Raw genomic sequence first — 20,198 nt, 5'->3', positions numbered from 1 at the left:
TGTTTGTTGAACTTAGTTGTTTTAAATAAAGTTATTTCGGTGTTTCGATAAATTTTCTTCCTAACCATCATAATTAAATAATTTTTATAAAAACTTATGGATTTTTGATCTCGTTTAATTTGGTTTACATTAAAATATCAATGTTACAATTGATATAACGACAAAATTACGTATACTTAGTTTGAAATAAACTATAAAAAATCTGAGTGTCCTGTTCTGACCCTACTCGACGAAAATGGTGTAATTTTATGAGCAAAACCGTGTAATAAATTGTTAGTTAAATTCATTATATCAAAAAATGGTATTCCGGTGTTTTGATCAATTTTATAACAAACCATTAAAATTAATTTAAAAAAAAACTAATGAATTTTTGATCTCGGTTAATTTGGTTAATGCTAAAATAAGTATGTTGTAATTAATATAACGAAAATAATATATGTAGTTTGAATAAAAATATGAATGCCCGGCTCTTTTGTCTTCGACTGTCCTCGATGCTACCCGACGAAAATCTGGAAGTGGGGATCGCGTAGCGTAGCGTTGCGTGGCATCGGGCAGATGTGTACGGGGGTAATACAATATTATGGAAAATTGGACTTCAGATTTGCGTCGGGTAGCGTCGCATAACGTTGCATTGGGTAAGAGTGTTCCTCGCTTTAATTTTTCATTGTGTGATGACCGGTCGAGGTCTGTCGGGTAATGGGGTGTTACGGCCACTGCATCTAGACAAACTAAAATGATTGGTTGGCTGGTCGTGCGCAGACTATCCAATATGATCTCGGCCGATTTCTTTAGCAGAGCTGAATTGGATAGCTTTTGTCCAGTGGTTCCACAAAATGTAACCGATATCAAAGTTATTTATAAATGCCATTATTTGTGCCAAAGAGGCCACATAACATTCTTTAGTAATCCGGGGTAATATAATACGAGATCTGGCGCTCATGACTAATTTTTTTTTTTAAATTTTCTCAGTAAATGTGGGGACGATATTCTAGGACCATGTATGTATGATGAATTGCGATGTGTAGTATAACTGATCACTCAAAGAGTCAAAATATTTACGTTCTACCTGAAAAGAGACGTGCATTGAAAAAGGGCCGGTGAGATGTTTGATGGTTTCGCTCCTGTATATCCTAAGGGAAGAATTGTTTTCCGTAATGACCGATAAGACGCCCGAGTCGAAAAAGAGTGAGCGATGGCCCATAGTCAATGATTAGATTGGGTTGTTTTACGTTCGTGGGATAATGACAAAGCGTCAAGGTGACGGTGATTGATCGTGTTTACCTTTGATATGAGTTCGTCGTGATTGGCGAGGTGCGCTCGGCAGTGAATACAGGAGTAAGTCCTGTGGCAATCTGGCAAGTAGGCCTGGAACGTCTTCACCATCCTGCCTCCCCCTCCCCATCCAACCTAACCCCTCCCTGCAAAAAACAAAACAAAAACGTTAGTGACAAAATAGTGAAATATAAAAAACCGAAATTCGGCACAAAAACGTAAAAAAAAAACAATTGCAGTTTTCTTAGCTATGCCCAGTAGAAGGTAGTTCAGTTTATCTGGGTAGAGTTTAGATACATTGTCCTTTGGGTAAAAACGCCATGCCATGGAAAATTATGGATAAGTAGTACGACTGGTAACTAAATATGAAAATGGATTCCCCTCTTCTCGAACTAATTGTCAACATTATATTTGGCGATCTGCGAAAGGGCAGTCTAATCACACTATAAAATACAAATACTATGTAATTGTGCTTTCAATCATTAATGATGGTATACATTTGAATCATTTGTTTTGCTGTTTATCCCCGTTTCAATAATTAAGAGTTATTTTAGAAATTATCGCTTTACTTATTAAAAATCATAACTTTAATCGAACTATGCAAACAATTTTTATTTATATTGTAATTAGTTTTAGCGGCTTGCAGACGGTAACCAGCAGTATTTATGGTCTGCGGGGATAAACAACAATGCTACCCTCCAGGGCAGCATGGTTAGAATGTTTATTTACTTTTATTGCAGTTGAAATGAAATTGCCTTCCTGTCATAATAATAACCCACCCTGGGAGTCGTGGCCCACTATGAGTGGAACTACGGCGACGACGGGTGGTATAGAGTGGTTTGAGACTCGAGACCCCGAAACGGCTCACCACGTGTTCTCATCCACGGCCCTTTTTCTCAATCCAAGTTCCTTCTTTCTACCCTTTGACCTTCCCAAACCTTGGTTGCAAGGGGGGTATCCGGGCACAAAATAAAGGTGCAGCCCAGAGGGCGTGGCAACCTCTCTAAAGCACAAGCTGTACTCGTGTCGGCATGGGCGGCGGGTGCCTTAGCAGAGTCACACGAGGGCAAGTGCACTAGATCATGTCTGGCTAGTGGCGCTGTATGACCATCTGTACCACGGGGTAACTAAAAAGTTCCAAAATCAGCCCTAGTTACACTGGGAACGGTTTCGTGGTGGTACGTGGTGACGCCCCTGGCGGGAACGTAGACAGAGGCTGTCTTCTATCTGTGACCTTCGTGAAGCTTGCGTATGACCAGCGTTATTACCCCCGGCCTCACTGGAGACGTTGCGACCGGACGACAGCGTGAAAGCGTTGAGGACGCGATGATCATGCTTAATAGTCCCTCGAATGCGTGAGTAAGCGAACGGAAACGGGTAGTGAATCGGTTTCTCTGACTCGAGTATGCTTTGAATTGTTGTGCGTATGACCGGCGTTACCCCTTGGGGAAGCGAAGGATCGGACCACCTAGGCTGAGCCTATGGCGTCCCTCGAATGCGCATGGCAGGTGTAGGCTGAGCTCGATAAGAGACTTTTTACCGTAGGCGGTGCTCATCTAGGGTGTGGTTAGCAATTCCACTTTAAACTAAACCGCTGCCGGGGCGTTCCTGGAAGTTTCTACGATAGGGGAGCCCCTATACTCATGGAGATAGAGTGGCCTTCTCTATCTAGGGAGTACGCGGGAGAACAGGCTGATCTATTTCAGCTTGTTAGCCCTTTGCGTGCGGCATACGACCCGATGCACAATGCCGGCCCGACCATTCGGAGTGGACAAACGGAGAGCGAGGTTGTCTTGGCCCTTAGGGGCTGGGGCGCCTCTACACCAATGCTGCGGCGGTAACACTATTCCGTCGTATGCGGAGGTCCGTCAGCTCTCATCTTGAGAATCAAAACGTCCGATAAGGCCGAAAAGGCCAGGTGCGGACGCTAAAGATTCTCTTGTCTTGTTGACGATGAGTTCTCGGGAACGGAAATGTCTTAATAATAAACCCAACACTGATGATGCCTAAACGCTTCTGACAGGCAACAGCCACGACCAAACCACAAATTTTTACTTTTCCAATTCCGCACACCCACAAGAAAAGGGACTCAAGTCGGAAAATTCTAAAAATCGGATTATTTAGGTGTTTTTTTAAGTATTCGGGTGTGTGATGCTACAGGATAAATGACATCACTGTATGTGAACTCTTAGCTTCTAGGAAGCACCAATGTCATTTTGAATTGGCGGGAACGCAGTCTCCACTCTCGAAAAGTGGCGACGAAATCTGAGAAGCATGAATGCCAGCTTCAGAGGTTGCAGGTCAAAAAAGTTACAGAAAATCGAAATATTGTAAATATTTAAGTATCACAATTATATTTTATGCGAAAAAATAAGATTGGATGTCCTTAACGGAATCTAACAGCATTCCGAGCTCTTATGCTGCAGTTTTTCTCTTCATTGTAAGAGCAAAGTAGTACTAATTTTAGAATTGTTTTAGTTTTCATTGTTCCAACTATCGACCAATTTTTCACTAACGAACACTCTGGGTCAAGGTATGGTCTTAAAAGAAAAAAGCAAATTCAGTTGTTATTACCAAGCTTTCGACCTATTTAAAGGTCATCATCTCAGGGCCTAATTTCACATTAAGAAAAACAATTGTTAAATAAATTGTACAAATATGTTTTTTTGTAACGGATATTTATGCTCGTTTATTAGGTTTGTTTGTTGTCTGTCACTCACAAAGAAATTAATACCCTTTGTCATTCACTGACAAACATTATCTTAGAGCAAACAAACTTAAATTACTGAGAACCAATAAATGCAAGAAAAGTGTCACAAAAAAGCGGTAGCTTGTTAGGGGTAGTACAGCTGGATTTTAAAGTTTTGTGTTTTAACTTAAGTCTTGGACAAACGAAAGACAATAAATGTTGATGGTTCATGACAGGTTTTATTGCCAACAACTGTAGTGGCGTGTACTTAATACATTAATCAAAAAGTAAGCTTCCATCTCCTGTAAAATTTTCTTTTGTTGCGATGTGTCACTTTTCTTGCGGTTGTGCGATTTGTATTCACATTAACAGAAGCCATACTGTTACAACGTCTGCTAGTTGTTGAAAGCTTGTCCTGATCCGCTATACTATGCTAAGTTCCGTCTGTGTTCAATTCCCAAGATTTAATTTTTGTTGGAGGTAAGATCAAAAGTTTTACAATATTTTCGAGGTCAGATAGCGAAATTCAGCATGGTTAAAAAGGTACAGACCGAAGGAAAAATTTACTTAGTAAGTTGTAACAATAAACACGTGGATATTTTCAAGATAGAATTTTAAAGACTCAATATAAAACTAAAAAGTCATATGAAATATGAAAACCGAGATGAAAACACGGGCACTTATATCATGAATTTTGTAATCAGCGATATAAACACAGAAAGGACATTTTAAAGTAAATACCTTTTTATAGGAATAAAAAGGAAGAAGACCGCCAACTGGGTACAAAGCACTTTCGCGACTTCCCGCTAACCGACCAGGTCAACAAACAAACAAAAACTGCGCAGAATCGCCACATGCGGTTATAAAACAAAAGGATTGTAATAATTTAAGAAAGGAGGGTTTCTGAACACCAAGTGATTGCACATTTAAATACGCGTAAGATTGGCACCACAGACCACGCGGCAACCTTCTCCAGGGAGGAGGTAAAAATTATTATTATATTGTATTTACGTACGTGCCCTTTCCCAACGCAGCTATTTTTCGTTGTTTGTCAAGGCTGTTTCATTGTTTCCGCCTAGCGGCAAAGGACAGGCGGGCGCGCAAAGAATTTTTTATTTTATTTTTAGTGTATCAGGATAGGAAATTCCTATCTGAATTTTATGAACTGGGTATATTTTGGGTTCACGACCCTCGGCAGGAGATGAAAATTGTTACTGGCCCAAGGCGAAACGGGAGGGAAAACTCTACGATTACAGAACAGATGCGCCGCGCGTGTATTCACGATGGCGGGGATGGTATTTATAATCTTGACAAGGTCGCACGAGGATAAACAATTCGTGAGCACATTGCGCCCGTCTACTTTGGCCAACCGCGAAGTGCCTCATGTACAAACAAGGCGTAGTTGACCGAGGTTAAGAGGTGTTCACGAGCCGGCCACATCGGGTCAGTCAATTACGCCGAATGGGCAAATTTCATTTTTATTACCCGGTGGGTTAATGAACCATTGCACGGGGTAAATCTCGTTGACCAGATTCGTCTTCTCGTGGCTTTAATTCGTGGCAGAGGGCTCTTGGATGAATTCTACAAAACGGTTGACTATCGGCGAATTTAATCTTTAGTCCTTTCAATTAATTATTCTTTTTCTGTATGGTCTTGCTTGAGATGAAAAAGTTAGTGTCACGAGCGGGGTTCGAACCCACAACTTCCGTCTCGATACGCCTCTCCTCTAATCACTTGAGCTGTCGTGACTTCGATCCACTCGGACGCCAACTCCCCATCTACAACCATTCGAATTTTCCCTCTTTTTTGCCATTTTTCAAATGTCTCATATTTGTCACACCAAAAATTCGAATCCCGAAATTAGTGCGTTTTTCCGGCACAGCCCAAGCTTTTTAACTGGGAATAGTATGAAAAAAGTATATGTAAAGTGGTTTGACTCCGCGTCCGCGACATCCAACTGTTAACTGGATGTTAAGCCCATGTTTATGACAGGAAACATTTTTATTGATGTTAGTAGTTCATTGATTGTGTCTATTATGCAAAATCATAAAAGCTGTTGTTAACTATAATCGATGAGAACCTCTATCGATTTCTATTTGCGGTATTGAGGTGGGACCCTTTTACGCCGTTACTCCACTCTCTCTAAGACACCCACACAATTTCTCTCTCTCACTCTTCCTCTCTCTCCCTATGTATGTGTGCGAGAGTGAATAACGAAAAACATAGTAAACAACACAATTACAATCAAAACACTAGTAAACAAAAGAAATTCAAAAAACAAAACTTAGCTTTAAATAGACATAATGGACTACTTACACTCTGAAAGGAAAAGAAAATACGAACTAACCAATCCAGTTAAATAATTAAGCATAAAAACTAAAGAATGCAACACAATAGCAAAATTCCTGAAACAAACTTCGACAAGACTAATCCATTAGACATAAAGGGCATAGGACAGACAGGAATGAAAATTAATGATATACAAAGAATATATAAGAACACCATGGTGGCCGATTGGTTGGACACCGACTGGTATTTGCCACGCTAGCAGTTCAGGTTCGTATCCCGTTATAGCCCCTGGGAATTTAATTGATAACAAAATGATAAAAAGTGTTTTCAAGTAGTTTCACCTCTCGTACACGGCACCTAACGGGTAGTTAAATCCTCCTGTATGACTGGAACATATAAAGTCATAGGGACAACGTCCGAAACTAAAACCTCGCGAATTACTTCACATAAAATCAAGTACCATTAACAATAAAGACAAAGCTTTAAATACTACTTGGCGTACAAAAAAGACGAAAACATCATTAAATAAATTATTATTTACAAATTTTATACAGGCACATGAAAATAGGATGAACTACTGAATACATCAATAGTGGAAGAGAAGAGCGAAAGACAGTACAGTCGAATTTTGGAAATGAACGACTACGGAAAGTCTGATATAATCGTTGATGAGAACGACGGCGATAACAAACAAAACATATTTCGAAAAAAAATGTGTCGTGTGATATTTTTATATTTCATCCTGTAAAATGTATTCACCAAATCGTTGAGAAAAGAACGTCCGGGTTTATGAACCTGTAGGTTGGACGTAGGAAACTTCTTGGAAACAACCAAATTACAAATAAAACGGGTAATACACCCAATGCAACGCTGTGTGACGCTACCCGATGCTACTCGACGCAAATTTAAAATCCAATTTTCCATTAAATTGTATTACCCCCATGCACATCTTTACCCTCGATGCCATGCAACGCTACACTACTCTACGCTCTGCGATCCCCACTGTACAGATTTTCGTCGGGTAGCATCGAGTACAGTCGAAGACAAAAGAACCGGACACTCATATTTTTATTCAAACTACATGTATTATTGTCGTTAAATTAATTACAACATACTTGTTTTAATATAAACCAAATTAACAGAGATCAAAAATTCAATACATTTATTTAAAAAAAAAAATTTTAAAGGTTTGGTAGAAAATTGATCAAAACACCGGAATAACTCTATTTAAAAAAATTACATTTAACTAACAATTTATTACATGGTTTTGCTCAAAGTAATGCATTAAGCACAGAAGAGGCGTTGCGATTGCGATACTGACTTGGGATACACGCTGTGTGACTGTACGTGGCGTGCGCTTGACGTCGCATAGAAGTGCAAACCCTACCAAAACGTGACAAGGCGTCACATAGCGTTGCATCGGATTCCCTGCTTAAAAAAGTTTTTTCACCCGTCAAAAACAAAGTGGATGAAAATGAATATTGTAAAATCAGGGAATGGTAAAAACCTTGGTAAAGAAACAATGTGCGGTGCCCAAACAATTGGTAAAATAGACAATATTAATGCCATAATTGGCATTAATTTCACGGCGATCGACAAATAATCTCTTAATAAAAAATTAAAGATTTTTCTCTGTCTGGGTTTTCCAGTTGGAACACGACAATCTAAATGCACGTTGAAAAACACGATTGTTACAAACCGTTAGCATTTATACAATTGACTAGCAATTAAATTTTAGTCAGACGTCTGGTAAAAGTCAGTTAAATTAGCCAATTTGATTGCTACAGATGCCAGTAATTGGGTGTAAATGTCGAACGTGCTTATGCTGCGGTCACCTGTCCAAATAAAGACACACTCAAATGATACCAACTGTTCATTTTAGGCAGGATGGTTAGTTTTAGTCGAATAGTCTATCCCATTATTAAAAATGCGAAAACTTTAACTGTGATGTAAATTTAAAAAACAACACACCCAATAGTACGCAGGGGCGGTAGTAGAGGTTTTTTTTGCGCACGAGCTTTAAAGATTGTCTTGTTTTAAAGACATTTATTCAACTGAATTTTTAACATCGACTGTGTAGTGCGTCGATCATTCTCTCCCTTTTCTGCGCTTTAGGCATTAAAATATTCAACGAAAACAATCTGAGGGCTAACTGCGATGCCGGATGACGCGAATAGCTGTCCCCTAGAAAGCGGATCTATTTTTGCTTCCTGGGGTCAAACTCCGTCCGAGTGGATCTAGATTTGCCCCTTTTCCCTCGTAGAACGACCGCAACTTCGCAGGCAAAGCGCACCTTGGCCAGTCGGTCTCGTGACCCCGACTGGCGGTGCAAGACTCCATATTGATCTAACTTGGCCAAGTCGATACGATATCTAGTTGCATGGTTATCGACATCTGGCCCATCTATGAATAGTAAAATTGATGGAGGCCTAAAATTAATTATTTTTTTAAAGAAGCAAATAAAAATACAAGATAAAGGGAAATATGTCAAAGAACAAAATTCAAAAATATGTATCCACAATTACATACATTAAATAGTGTTGATGTAACTTTGATCTGAAAACCCCAATGGGCCTAGTACTGATGGGACCCAGACAACTCCTTTTCTTAACTGAATTTTGAGACACCTTTATGACGAAAAATTTTGCATTCATAATTACTTGTTCGGTACGTGGCCCAGAGTGCAATGTGATCTTGTGGTAGTATTCACATAACAAGAGAGACAGATGGAGAAGAGGGGGATGTTTGGAAGAGTGGTACAATTTAGATTGTTGAAGACGACCGCCCACCTTGAGAAAACCTGAGGGATCTAAAAATGATGAAAGTGGTTGCAACTCCTTTGTGGTGGGATACCCGCTTTGTTCAATCGACTTGATGTCATTCGCATAATGAAACTGTTGTGTGGATTGGACAAATGAGTGTATCTTGTTCAAGTTTAGACGGAAGGAGAGAACCTTTCCTTTTTTTGGTGGGGGGAAGTCGCAAATTTTGTACAAAACGACTGACATAGGAGATGTTCGTTGCAAACTAGAGAAAGAGGAGAACTTTAGGATGGTGTCGACAATATCACAGGGGGTGGAACGTACTGCCGTGGAAAATGAAGCGGATTTCAGATCAGTGTGGTATACTTGAGGTGTGGTATACCTGAGACAACAGTAAAAAAGAGGAAATGTTTGTAATCATAAAACGAATGATCATGTTAAAATAAATATTTGTAAGCCAAATTCCACAATTAGGCATTTCATTCAACATATAGGCGGAGATGTTTCTTTGCTTTTTACCCCCTTTTGATATAAGTTGTGATGGCACTAAATATATGTATTTTCCAATATTCTTCTGAGGGACGAAGGCATTTTGGCATACACTCACATGGAACACCTTACCTAGTCACTGATTAGACGAGTGATGTCAATAGGGGCAGATTTGACATTTCGAGAGATTTTTTCCTGAGGTATGGGGTGATGAACCTATAATGTGATCCTTATCGATCATCTTAGACTGCCTATCCGCGGCGGGTTGGTCTGTTAGACGTGTTTCAGCATTTCGCCATGTGAGTGGTTTTGTTAAGTCAATGTTTTTTATATTCATTATATTTCGTGGCTCGATTGACCAAATAACTTCTTTCAATTAATTAATCTTTATGTAAGGTATTGGTTGAAATGAAAAAAGATAGTGTCACGAGCGGGATTCGAACCCACGACCTTCGGTTCAATCCGCCCCTGCTCTTACCACTTGCACGTCACGATAGGTGGTATTTACCATTGGTGTTTTAAGTCTGAGTTTTTTATTGTTCCAGTCGGTCTATGTTATCGGCGATCCTTTTCTTTTTTAATAGGTACAATGTGAACTGTTCTGTTGCATATTTCTAAGTTTTCGTGTATGTTCAGTTTTCGCAATTTTTGTATTTTCATAATTTTATGTTTGTCCTATATTGTTAAGGGTTCATGATGGTTTTCGGTGAAGCGAGTCCCGCAGTTTGATTTTGGGTCATTGCCCCTAAAAGATTTTTTATAACATAAAACAGATAGATTTTCGGAATTTTCCAGACCTGTGTCAACTCTGGACTGTGTGCCAATGTAACTACTGACTACTTTTCCTTTTCCTTAGAAGGCTCTACGTGAGGCTTTCTTCCCGGGGATAACTGCTACCCTATGGCTTCACCATTTTGCCATTGTGCTTTGCCACTAGTAAGCTTTCTTTGGAGGGGATTCTCGACCCTCTAAAAAAAGACACGAAATATGTTACTTCGACTTTTACATTTCCTCATAATAATCGTTCAACATAGTTATTTCAGTAATCTCTATACAATTAATTATTAATTAGTTTTACAACTAATTAGCTATACAAAAAATAATCTTCTCACGACGTTTGTAAATAACCAAAAAATTAGTGAACCGTAGATAGATAGATTACCGAAAGGTCTGAATATAAAACTAAGTTACGATTACTATAAAAAACTCATACAATTAAATCTCATATTTTTGATTAACAAATATTTTAAAACAAACTATTCTTGAAAGGTTTTCCTCCGAATAAAAGCATTTCACCGTGCATCTAAAGAATCTTAGGTTTTATAGTATAGTTTTGTTGAAATTTCATTTTTTATATTCATGAATTAGGAAGCATATGAACCACACAGGCGTGAATCAGAAAATCTCATAAAGTCAATCGATGAGATGACAGGTAAATTCCTTGTCTGCAGAGGTAAATCAAACGTTGATTTAACTTATATAAGTTGTGGCCATAAACGTTAAAACAAGTTTAGACAAGTATAACCAATATAATCTACCCGATTAAGTTTTAATCTATCTATACCAATCAGGTTTTTAAACAGGCTAGCATAATTCCGAGACTCGACTAGCAAGCAACCAGCGAGGTTAGGTGGACCGGGATATCGGAAAAAACATCGATTTTTTATTGAGTGTAATTCTATTTTAGGCCAACCCCTTTTTGGAAAGAGACTGCCTTGGATTTTTTCAAGTTATTCTCTTTAAAACAGCAAGTTTCGCTATAAAAAGTGAACATGTGATAATTGAAGTCATCAGAAATACTATGTACGATGACGACGACGATGATGAAAGCAGACAGGGAAGTGGGGCGTTATGTTCCCCAAGCACTGCTGCCTTCTGGCTTATTATACTTTCCTAGTTCCTTAGTTTAGTCTGTCGATTACTAAACTAGGTCATTGAAAGTCGTTGCTAAAATTCCTTTCCCTGAGTTTTCTTTGTATCTCAGGTTATGTCTCCACTGAGCGGATGCTTCACGTTCGAAGATGATACGGGTGGCTGTTTCTTCCTTCTCATTGCATAACCTATAAATGCGATCATCATTGAATATGGCCATATTGTTTTCTCAGATGCCAATGACCGGTAAACAGTCGTATAACTCCTCTGAGTTTAGCCCTCTCTAATCGTAGTGAGTTTTCCAGTCTTGGGGAGAGTTTTTTAACTAAGTTCATTCTAGCACCTCTAGAGTTTATCCACTTTTTTTATCCATTTTGTGTTGGAGGATTCTGTTTTTTAATTTTGTTATCCTAAGAATAGGTTTCAAGGCCTATATATAATCTTGCAGGCTAGCGTATCGGCTTTTTCGTTACTTGTACGACCTTGTACTCAGGTTGTGTTTCTGCAGGTTTTGGAGATTTCGGATGCATTAGCCAATCAGTTTTGATGTGAGTTTTTACATGCTGCTTGGCTTTCTAATCTTATGAAGATTTTTGCCAATTTAACCTTTTTTAAGATTTTCTAAGTCGTCTACACATCGACAGCTTGATAGATCGAGGTGTACTTCCCTATGAGTTTGATTGCTCGTTTTGGGCTTTTACAAAAAATGCCTGATCCAGTCCTTAATATGCTTTGGAGCCATATCATTGTATCTGATGCTTTCCTTTGTTGACTGTTGAGACTTTAAAGGATGGTAAAGAATGTTTCCTTGATCATCTAGTCTACCTTTCTAAACATTGGTGTCTGAATATTATTTTTGTTTACGGTCATTAGGAGAGTTGTATCAACGATTAACACCCGAAAACGGCATTCGGTTGGAGACGATTCTGCTACAACCATCGATCTGATTCTGCCACAACTGTCGATCTAAGTCAGTATGCAAGCATCATCGTGATTAACAATCATGTCAGCAAGGTGCCGCGGGGAGGGTCAAACAATTTGTAATCCATTTCAATTACTCTTCGTCTCCCTACGCTTAATTGAACTTACTCGGCAGCGCTTATTGTGCACGCAGGGTTAATTTCCGTTTCATTTATTTCAACGGATAGGATTAATTAATTCGTAGGCCGGCAGTGAGTTTCACCCAAATAAGGCCACATGGAATGAAGCTATTTTTGACAGGCAAAACAGTTTCTTATGCGTCAAAGTTAAAAGTGAACGAGTTTAATTTCTTCACTATCCCTATGGAACGACATTGCTCTTAGACAATATCTCTTTATTTGAAAATAGAGTCGGACTATTTTACAACTTAGCAATATCTTGAGCTCCGAGAAGAAAATTTGAAATGGGTCGACACAGAGGTTTTCATTCCGAATTTGAGGTCAGGGTGGAACAGGTTGGTTTATAATTTACACTGAAATATAATACCATAACCCAGGTCTTAGTATTTTTCAACTTGTTTTTGAGGGATTTGAAGCCTTCTAGATTCACAGGTCAAGAAAATAATCAGTTGGGGTATTAATGTCTTTACGCTTGTAATACAGGTCATCTGACTATCCAGAGTCTAGATAATTGGGTTTAATTAAGTAAATTTTGCAACCGTTATTACATATGGTGTAGAAGGAATAGTAAAATTTGACTACTTTTCGTATTAAATTGTAGATTTTTGTTGGATTGGCTGAAGAGAGTCCTTAGTCACTCCAGTCTTGATAATGGCTTCTCAATTCTTTCTGGCATTGATCTGTTTAAATGAGTACCTATGCTGACTCTGATTACAGTTTTATTTACTTTTTCACAACTAATTATTAAGAAATATATAAACAATGAAGTTGGCCGAGTGCCGAAACGAGTCTAAAGGACCGATCTACGGAGGATAGGAAGGGACGACAGGACCGACGATTAATGTTTGCTTCTTCGACTTACAAATGTTCAACTTTGGTGAATTCAAACAAAAATTGTAGGGCTTGAAGTCTTTTTTGTTGTGGGCGTTTCCTCTTTCAATCTGGGTTCATCAACTTCACCTTTGATTAGGGTTTGAATTTGTGTGATTTGAAAATCGGGTACATCACAATCAGGGAAATGTTGAATTTGGTCGACTTAAAAACAACTCAGAGACTATTATTTTCATTAACATGATACAAAGGTTGCTTGATAACCGTAGGGTTTTCTCCAATTCTGGGCAGAACCTGCCAGTATTTTCATATATATGTATTTCCTTTGTTGAAACAGGTCTGCTGTAATTTTAGGCGAGACTTCGTTGCCTCTCTCCTGAAGTAGCACCAGCTTTGAGTTTAAGTTTATTTAATTACACAATATTATGCGTACAAGTGTAAAAAGTAAAGACAAAAGAAAATATATATTTACAAAAATTAATAATTAGTCTCACCAAACGGTAGAAAAACTTTGCAATAAGAGTCCATCAGGTATGTACCTTCAATTCGATTTATGTTTACATTACCCCTCTCTTACAATAGTCGTCGGTGTTGACTTTAAATCTTCGTTTTAATCCACTTTTTATAAATGAGTGAATTGGTGTAGAGCAGTAGTTCTAGAGAGGTACCGCAACTTCGTATATTGGGCCAAATAGTTTGCATTCTAAGTTTGTTGCCCTTGTTAATAAAATAACCGGTTAAGATGTTAAGAATGTCTTTAGGCTTGTCGCACAAGTCGGACATTTGGCAGTGTCAAATTTTACGTAAAGGTCGTTTCGATTCACATAGGGGAATTTAATGGAACGAGCAGGTCAACAGTACGTTTTCCAAAGAGCCAAAATGAAGAAAGCGAATCGCGGTTAATGAAGGCCTAATGAATTTCCACTTCACGAGCCATTTATCTTTTTGTTCATCGCGTTAAAATTAGAAGCGCGATTGGGCCGCGGATTAGAAGGCGTTCGGCCGGAGAAATGCAGATACATTCATTTCTGTCTAAATCGAAAATTTTGAAAAAAAAACTAATTTTGTCGAAACTAGACTGATTTCTAGAACAACGCCGTCCAAGAGATTAGACCCCGAATTATGATTATCCGTTACGTTTGACTATTAATTAAAAGGTAAAAAATAAAAAGTGACCGCTGTGTGTATTTAAAACAAACAATTTATTACGTAATATAAAATTTAACCAATAATTTATTACACGTTTTGCTCAAAATAGTGCATTAAGAACAAAAGAGGCGTTGCGATGGCGATATTGAATGTGATAAACGCTGTGTGACTGTACGTGGCGTGCGCTTGACGTCGCATAGATGTGCACACCCTACCAAAATGTGACAAGGCGTCGGGTAGCATCGCATAGCGTTGCATCGGGTAAGTGTGTTCCCCGCTTAATTATATTCGCCGTGTCAATGTCACCGTTTCGATCCGTTAGTTCAAACGTTTTCAAGCCATTTTCCGAATTGCTATAATGAATTTAACTAACAATTTATTACACGGTTTTGCTCATAAAATTTAACTACAATTTTTTATTACATTGTCTTGTTCATAAAATTTAACTAACAATTTATTACACGGTTTTGCTCATAAAATTTAACTAACTATTTATTTCATAGTTTTGCTCATAAAATTACACTGTTTTCGTCGAGTAGCGTCATAACAGGGCATTCATATTTTTTGTAGTTTATTTCAAACTAAGTATATGTAATTTTGTCGTTATATTAATTACAACATTCCTATTTTAATGTAAACTAAATTAAACGAGACCAAAAATTCATGAGTTTAAAAAGAAAAAATTATGAAGGTTAAGAAGAAAATTGATCAAAACACCGGAATAACTTCATTTAAAACAATTAAGTTTAACAAACCATTTATTACATGGCTGTGCTCATAAAATTTAACTAACAATTTATTACATGGTTTTGCTCATAAAATTTAACTAACAATTTATTACATGGTTTTGCTCATAAAATTTAACTAACAATTTATTACATGGTTTTGTTCAAAATAGTGCATTAAGAAAAAAAGAGGCGTTGAGATTGCGATACTGATTTGTGATAAACGCTGTGTGACTGTACGTGGCGTGCGCTTGACGTCGCATAGATTTGCACACCCTACCAAAATGTGACAAGATGTGACCTCTTAAGACAAAACCAACCCAGTTGATAAAATTGTCCTACACTGTTATTGTTAATTATCTATATCAATATATAATTGTATAATTATAATAAATAAATAATAATAATTAATTATTTTTTAAATTAAAAATTATGTATTTTGTTAATTGTGTTGCACTGTACATATGGTACTCTACTGTAGTTATCTTTGACATGGATAAAGTTTTGTAATTATGTAAAAATATGTGAGAAAACAAAATGTGCATCCCTTGTATAGGCATATATATAATGCTAAAATACAAAAAAAAAAAAAATCTTACACGCTACCATGAGAATGCGGACAAGCAGGATGAACAATCAAACTATGCGACTACCTCACAGAAAATCATCACAACCACTCAACAATATAGTCTCTACATTATGACACAAAAAGTAAACAAGAGGTTTAAAATCCCGGGTAAACAATGAATTAATTATTTACCACGTTCACCATCAAGTGATCACTAGCCCCAAAAACAACCAAATAAAGAGGGTCGAACTTGTTTTCAACCTGCCACAAAAATTCAACAACTAACTTTTATTCTTATCTTAAAATCATTATTCTATTATTTTTGTAATATTATTATTCGGAGATCATGAGATGTGGTCTGGTGTGACGTAGGTTTCAGAAAAACATTTTCTTTATCGTGCTAACGTTTCGATCTTTAGTGAGATCCTCTTCAGGGCTCAAAGAGTTTGTTTTCAGCGTAATTGGGCCATTCTTGCGTGTCGTGTTGAGAGTGCCACTACTGGTCACTAATCACCACAAATATTATTATAAGGTTTTTATTGGATAATTTGACGATATGACCACAAATTAATTGTTTGCTAACAAATTGCAGAGAAAATAAATCTATAGTATGACTTAATACAAATGAAAATTCAGAAATAAACTGTTAAAACGTTTTTGGCCGATCGATATAATTTATTAATAACTTTATTAATTGATATGAAACAAATAAGGTTTTTAGGCCTGAAAAAAGATAAGCGTGTAGTTTCGAAAAGTTCATTTAAAGAACAACGACCAAATAGTCGTCCCACTGTCTTTTAGTACCAACGAGGCAGAACGGAAGTTTATGTGAGCTAAATTTAGACCGACATTAGCGGAATCGATCAATTCTTTGAATTTAACTAAGGCGGTTTTCATTGACCAAAAATTTTATCATTTGGAATTTCTTGTGTTTTAAACGAGTAATTTTACAAAAGCTTTTTGCCCACTTTAAAAAATTAATACATTGTGAGTCAACTCTCTCTACACGACTCACAAGAATGACACATCTACACGGAAAACAAACACTTCGAGCCCTGAAGATGATCTCAATAAAGGTCGAAACGTGGCATGATAAAAAAAATGTTTTTCTAAAACCTACGTCACAACCCTGACACCAGACCGCACCTCACGATTTCCAGATAAACATTGAGTATGGTACTGTTGGAAACATAAAATGACGCGTTAACAATAATAGATTTTTGTATAGTGTTTGCAAGGTTTTGATTTCATGAGGCTGGATGGTTTAGTCTAACCCCACAGTTCAAGCCGTAAATCTACGTAGATATTAGTGTGGTGAAAATCTTTTATTTTCCGAGGAAAATTTGAACCGTACTCAATTAGTCGGTGGTTTCGATTCAGTTCTGCTCTCTTAACACGTTGATGAGGATTTCAGGTGAGTCGCTTCTCCAAGATAACTTACGACGTTTTCTATTGGAAGAGGATTACAATTTTAACAGACTGGAAGAAAAGCGATGCGCCGGATGGCAAATTTTATGCTTTTGAATTAGAGGTGTATAGTTTAGTAGGCCTTTTTATAAACCACTGAGTGCGAGCAATGTCGTGATCGGGATTTGATGATTAATATGGCGGTATACCAACAAATGTGAGCATCTTTGTGTCAGAATGAGAGGAATATCGACAGAGTATACTGCGTTACCTTTGTTTCTTGCACTTTAGCGATTTTTCCTTGCAGTACATCCACTGGACATGTAGTAGTTTTTGAGCTTCACTGCAAGAGTCGGCAAAAACGACAGTATCATCGGCAAAGAGGGGATTCTTCTAAAGTACAAAGTCCGATATAAATAAAATAGAGTGAGATTTACCCTGTAGATTGAACCCCCTTGAGAAACATGAAAACTGTCAGAAAAGAAACCTATTTCAATTTTAAAATTTGCATTTTTATAAAGGATTTAACAAGAAAGAAAATGTTGTTACTCAACCCTTATTTCGTAGGTTGTTCGATAACAGATCATGTCTGACACTATCCAAAGTTCCCAACCGGCCGATTTGAATAGTAAAAAATACTTTATATCAATGCGTTTGCATATTTTACTCACTGAATTTCTTTTTGAATACATTTAGTAAATATTGTTCCTACTCTGGTGTAACGTTTTGTAATATTCATATGTAACATCGTCATTTCCTGGAGATTTGTTATTTTGGAATGGATTATATCGTGTTGAAAGGTCAGCCAAGTCAATGTCGCGATCTAGAATGGGGTGTACTATTTTTCTTATAATTTTTTTTTTTTTAAGTATTCCGTCTATTTTCTTGGTGATATAATTTTTATTCGGTTTATATGCCAACAGTTCCGGTATAATATACAATATAATGCACAGATCGAGGTATGTTCATAAGATTCTTCATTAAGAGTTCGAATTTCATAACATGATGAAATATAGTGAACATACATTATATTTAGTGGTCTATTGACCAAATTACTACTTTCAATTACTTAATCTTTTTATGTAAGGTTTTGGTTGAAAAAGCATGTGTCACGATCGGGTAACATTTACCCGATGCAACGCTATGCGACGCCTTGCCACGTTTAGGTAAAGTGTGCACGTCTATGCGACGTCAAGCACACGCCATGTACAGTCACACAGCGTGTATCACAAAACGCCTATTTTGAGCAAAACCATGAAATAAATAGTTAGTTAAATTTATTTTGTTAAACAAATTTATTCCGGTGTTTGATAAATTTTCTGCCTAACCATCATAATGAAATAAGTTTTATAAAAACTCATGAATTTTTGATCTCGTTTAATTTGGTTTATATTAAAATAATAATGTTGTAATTAATATAACGACAAAATTACATATACATAGTTTGAAATAAAGTACAAAAAATATGGGTGTCCTGTTCGGGCGCTACTCGACGAAAATGGTGTAATTGTATGAGCAAAACCATGAAATAAATAGTTAAATTTTATGAGCGAACCCGTGTAATAAATTGTTAGTTAAATTCATTATATCAAAAAATGGTATTCCGGTGTTTTGATCAATTTTCTAATAAACCATTAAAATTAATTTAAAAAAAATCTAATGGATTTTTGATCTCGGTTAGTTTGGTTGATATTAAAATAAGTAGTTTGTAATTAATATAACAACAATAATATATGTAATTTAAATAAAAATATGTGTGTCTGGTTCTTTTGTCTTCGACTGTACTCGATGCTACCCTTCGAAAATCAGGACAGTGGGGATCGCAGAGCCTAGAGTAGGGTAGCGTTGCGTACAATCTTGTGGAAATTGGACTTTGGATTTGCGTCGGCTAGCGTCGAATAGCGTGGAATCGGGTAAGTGTGTTCCCCGCTTAACCTAACCCAACCCTTGCGTACTTACGCGATAGTCACTTCAAGTTTGAAATCGATAAAGGTCACGCGAAAAAAATTGGTATTTCTGTCGAAAAAATATCAACTTTAATATAAAGCAATTAATAAAAAAATAAAAGAAACACTGGACTAAATTAAAAATATCCATTACTTTTTAATTATTAAGGGAAATAAGAAGAAGGGGTAAAAATGAAAAGGAAGGCACCGGACCCATGAGAAAGTAAAATTAGTCAAAACGTAGAAGTGTAGAACTAGCACATTGCTTTACATAGTTACAATTCATACACCGTGAGTCAAAACTCCACTTTCGGCCAACACTCCGCTTGTTTATGGTATGGAAATGTGGCCCGACTTTAACTACGGACGGTATTTTCAAAGATCAAACTACGGTGTTTGAGGAAAAATGCTGCTCTTTCCTGTTTATAACTCCTTATTTGTTTATGTATTTTTTTTTATAGCGTTGCTCAAAGTCAGTGATTGTATAATGTTTCCGGTTAATTGCCAATTGTTCAAGATTTCCTCGTATAACTCACCCACCAACCACAATCCCGTTACTACATTCAAAAACAAAGTCTGCGACTGTGAATCCTCGCAGACCTATCTCATAAGAAAATAAATAAATACAATCTCGCCCCATAGTTGATATTTCCTATATTTTAACAGGCGGGTTGGTTGAATTGGTTGGATATAATTTGTTTTAAAATACAGCACAATATATTTGGTAAGATCGGCGATGTTGTCCAAAGAATGTTTTTGTGTTGAAACTACGCCAAGCTTTCGGTTTTTTATTTCACCTTCCTCAGGGCTAGATTCTCTGACAATGTTTAAAATTGGTTTTCCTTATCAACATCTGTGGACATTTTTGTAAAACTCTTTTTGTCATTTTTTATACTAAGTACAATACAAGCTCGTGACACTGACTTTTTAATCAGAAGAAGAAGAAAAAAGTTTAATTCTACAGAACACTTGTGTTACTAGAGGGATCGTTTATAGAATAAAATTAACATTGATCAAAAAAACTATTCGCCAAAACTCACCATTGACCAATAGTAATAAATAATTTATTTTCCAAATTATATAATTTATTACTGAACTA

General features: G+C 37.0%; 1 protein-coding gene across 5 annotated transcripts in view; it reads right to left on the bottom strand.

Moving 5' to 3' along the window:
* LOC106663673 (protein yippee-like 2) overlaps positions 1 to 20,198 on the bottom strand; it is a 110,904-nt gene that overhangs the window by 15,074 nt on the left and 75,632 nt on the right. For all 5 annotated transcript variants that reach the window (XM_014388682.2, XM_014388684.2, XM_014388683.2 and 2 more), the window contains exon 3: positions 1,282 to 1,418. In XM_014388682.2, the coding sequence (XP_014244168.1) occupies positions 1,282 to 1,383 (102 nt within the window). In that variant the 5' untranslated portion in view covers positions 1,384 to 1,418. The remainder of the gene's footprint in view (positions 1 to 1,281; positions 1,419 to 20,198) is intronic.

The sequence above is a fragment of the Cimex lectularius genome, unplaced genomic scaffold (genome assembly GCF_000648675.2).
Source record: "Cimex lectularius strain Harlan isolate CLEC.00 unplaced genomic scaffold, Clec_2.1 scaffold100, whole genome shotgun sequence".
Lineage (NCBI taxonomy): Eukaryota > Metazoa > Arthropoda > Insecta > Hemiptera > Cimicidae > Cimex > Cimex lectularius.
The sequence above is the reverse complement of the archived record's forward strand: the minus strand, read 5'-3'. Positions and strand labels throughout refer to the sequence as shown.